A 2901-nucleotide genomic window follows, 5' to 3' on the forward strand; every position below is an offset into this window, starting at 1 on the left:
AAATCAGGATGGCCACATGAGGCCAAACTGGTGATGCACTGGAAAATACAGGCGCACCATTCACATGACCATGGATGTGGATGTTGTTTCCTAAAGCTGTACAATGAGACAACCATGAGTATGATCATTTCTTGTATGTTTACACTTTTCAGTTTACATAGGAGGTTCATAGGATTTAAGCTTTACAGCATCACTGCCATTGTAGCTTCATTATTCAGAAGAGGAAATGAGATCCTGAGAGGTTTTACAGTATGCCATTTTATGATATTTCCAGGATTTTAACCTTATAAGTCTTACTTCAGTATTCTTTCATCTCCCTCAAATGAACCTACATTATTTTCTACCTATAATTCTTCACTGTGAATATTTTTGACCTAACAGTTTCTAAGTTCATTATGGCACGCTCTTGTGCCTTATAATCCATACCCATTGGACAAATGAGTGCAATATTGTTAAAACATAGTAATCACAAACAATACATACACACACACACACACACACACACACACACATTTGCAAACACATATCCTTCAGATATTATTCCACCTATATATGACTAAAGACATATATATTACACAGATGGATTTCATATCACAAATACTTTGCATCACAGGCATACACCCAAAGATAAACAAGCCAAAAGACACAGCCATCCCAACACTACATATTCCACACACTTATGTGTATTATATGGTCTACATTGTTACAAACATGCAACACTCTACACCCTACCATTTATATATTATTAATGCATTCTACATTTTACATATTATATTCTACATTTGCATATTACATTCTACATTTACATGTTACAAATATGAGGGGAAAAGGAGGCATCTATTCTCATTAGATACACATGCTCTACAACCATTCTCACATAGATGCATATCATATACCAAATAACAGAGGTCACATAAACACAAGAAGTGTGGAATTATAGAATTATTCACAAAATATTATACATGACAGGACACAGCTGCCAGGCAGACCAGCTGGCACATATTCTGTGTACTTACACACACAGGCTAAAATCACATATAGCCACACAAACATACCTACATACTCACAGCTGCAACCAAGATAAACATCACCCTCATGGAAAAATAATCTCCAGTAGAACCACATAGATGACATTGGCAGATTCCACATAAATACACCCTCATATATATAGAAACATAAACACTTCATGGGAACTGTCTCTTTGCTTACTACCATCTCCCTCCCCTCCCTTCAATCACCATCACACAAATACCTTTATTAACCCTTAAAAATGACTGTGTTACCTCTTTGGGATCCAAGAAAGAAGTTATAGTTAACACATATTCACTGATGTGGATACATGGGAGCAAAATAATAAAAATCATACATCAAGAACAGAATGAATCATGATGTGTATCATTTACAGCCTTTGCATGTCAAAATTGCATGTATTTTCTAGTTGGGAAAGAGAAATAAGGCGAGGTCACCATAGGAAGGGAGTGTAGAGTGATCACAATCCAGCATGTCCTGTCAAAACTGGTTCTTCTGAAGTGACCCATTTCTGGAGATAGAAATTGAAGGTCTACTTAGATAACCTGGAGCAGAGAGCCCAGTGGGTTGGATGTTCCAGTCACCAAGATGCTCAACAGGACCTGAACCCTGCCATCTTTGGTAGAGACTAAGGACACTGGGGAGGAAATCCTGCTCACCTGCCATTCTGTGAGAATATATGGAAGACTCGAGAACGAATCTCCTTGGTTTTGGCCCCATAGACTATAGGGTTAACCACAGGTGGTAGCAGTAGATAGATATTAGCCATAATCACATGGAGCAGGGAAGTGGGGCCACTCAGCCTGTGCACCACGGAGAGCCCAATGAGGGGCAAATAGAAGACCAGCACAGCACAGAGATGGGAGATGCAAGTGTTGAAAGCTTTGAGTGCTGCCCCCCGAGAGGAGAGCTCCAACACAGCCCTCAGGATGAGGACATAGGAAAAGCCAACGAACAAGGAGTCGACGCCCATGACCGAGAGGATGATAAAGAGCCCGTACACCACATTGACCGTGGTGTCAGTACAGGACAGCTTCATAATATCTTGGTGCAGACAGAAGGAGTGTGTGACAGTGTGCTTTCGGCAGTACGATAGCCGCTTCAGGATGAAGGGCAGGGGGAAGAAGAGTACAAACCCTCTGGCCAGGGCAGCTAGTCCAATTTTGGCGACCATAGGCCCTGTGAGTACAGAAGCGTGCCGCAGTGGGTGGCAGATGGCCACAAAGCGGTCAAATGCCATGGCCAGCAGGACAGCTGACTCCATGGCTGACAGAGCATGGATAAGGAACATCTGGGCCAGACAGGCATTGAACTCGATCTCCTGGACACCTGTCAGGAAGAGGCTGACCATCTTGGGCATGGTGACAGAGGAGAGAACTAGGTCAATGGTGGAAAGCATGGCCAGGAAGAGGTACATGGGCTCATGCAGGCGCCTTTCCACACGGATGATGAGGATAATGGCCAGGTTGCCCAGGGTGGCCAAGGCATACATACAACACAGTGGGAAAGCCAGCCAGAAGTGGGTGTTAGGTCCCAGGCCAGGGATGCCCACCAGCAGGAAGTACGCTGGGTGGACCTGAGTTCCATTTGGCACAGTCATGGCAGGAACAAAGAGCCGAGGTTTCTGCATCCCAAGTCCGAGGTCTATGAAAGGGAAGAGGAAAAATATCGCTCAGTCATGGGTCAGCGGAGAGAAAGGACTTAGGAAAGGGCACTGAAACAGTGAGGGCTGCAAGCAGAATGTCTAAGTACTCCTGTTAATTCTAAAACTTCAGTCTCATTTTGCTTTAAATCTTTTTTTTTTTTTTTACATTTTTAAAAGATCTTTTATTTTGTATTGCGAGTACAGCTGATTAACAATGCTCTCACAAT

General features: G+C 42.9%; 1 protein-coding gene across 1 annotated transcript; it reads right to left on the minus strand.

Annotated features, from left to right (window-relative positions):
- Window positions 1–1684: 1684 nt before the first annotated feature.
- OR51D1 (olfactory receptor family 51 subfamily D member 1) lies at window positions 1685–2659 on the minus strand. Its single transcript, XM_068989091.1, has one exon. The coding sequence runs from the start codon at window positions 2657–2659 to the stop codon at window positions 1685–1687; it is 975 nt and encodes a 324-aa protein (XP_068845192.1).
- Window positions 2660–2901: the final 242 nt, after the last annotated feature.

The sequence above is a fragment of the Capricornis sumatraensis genome, chromosome 16, assembly GCF_032405125.1.
Source record: "Capricornis sumatraensis isolate serow.1 chromosome 16, serow.2, whole genome shotgun sequence".
Lineage (NCBI taxonomy): Eukaryota > Metazoa > Chordata > Mammalia > Artiodactyla > Bovidae > Capricornis > Capricornis sumatraensis.

Excerpts from the sequence above, each read along its gene's own strand:
- OR51D1 (XM_068989091.1), bottom strand. The coding sequence starts at position 2,659 with ATGCAGAAACCTCGGCTCTTTGTTCCTGCCATGACTGTGCCAAATGGA.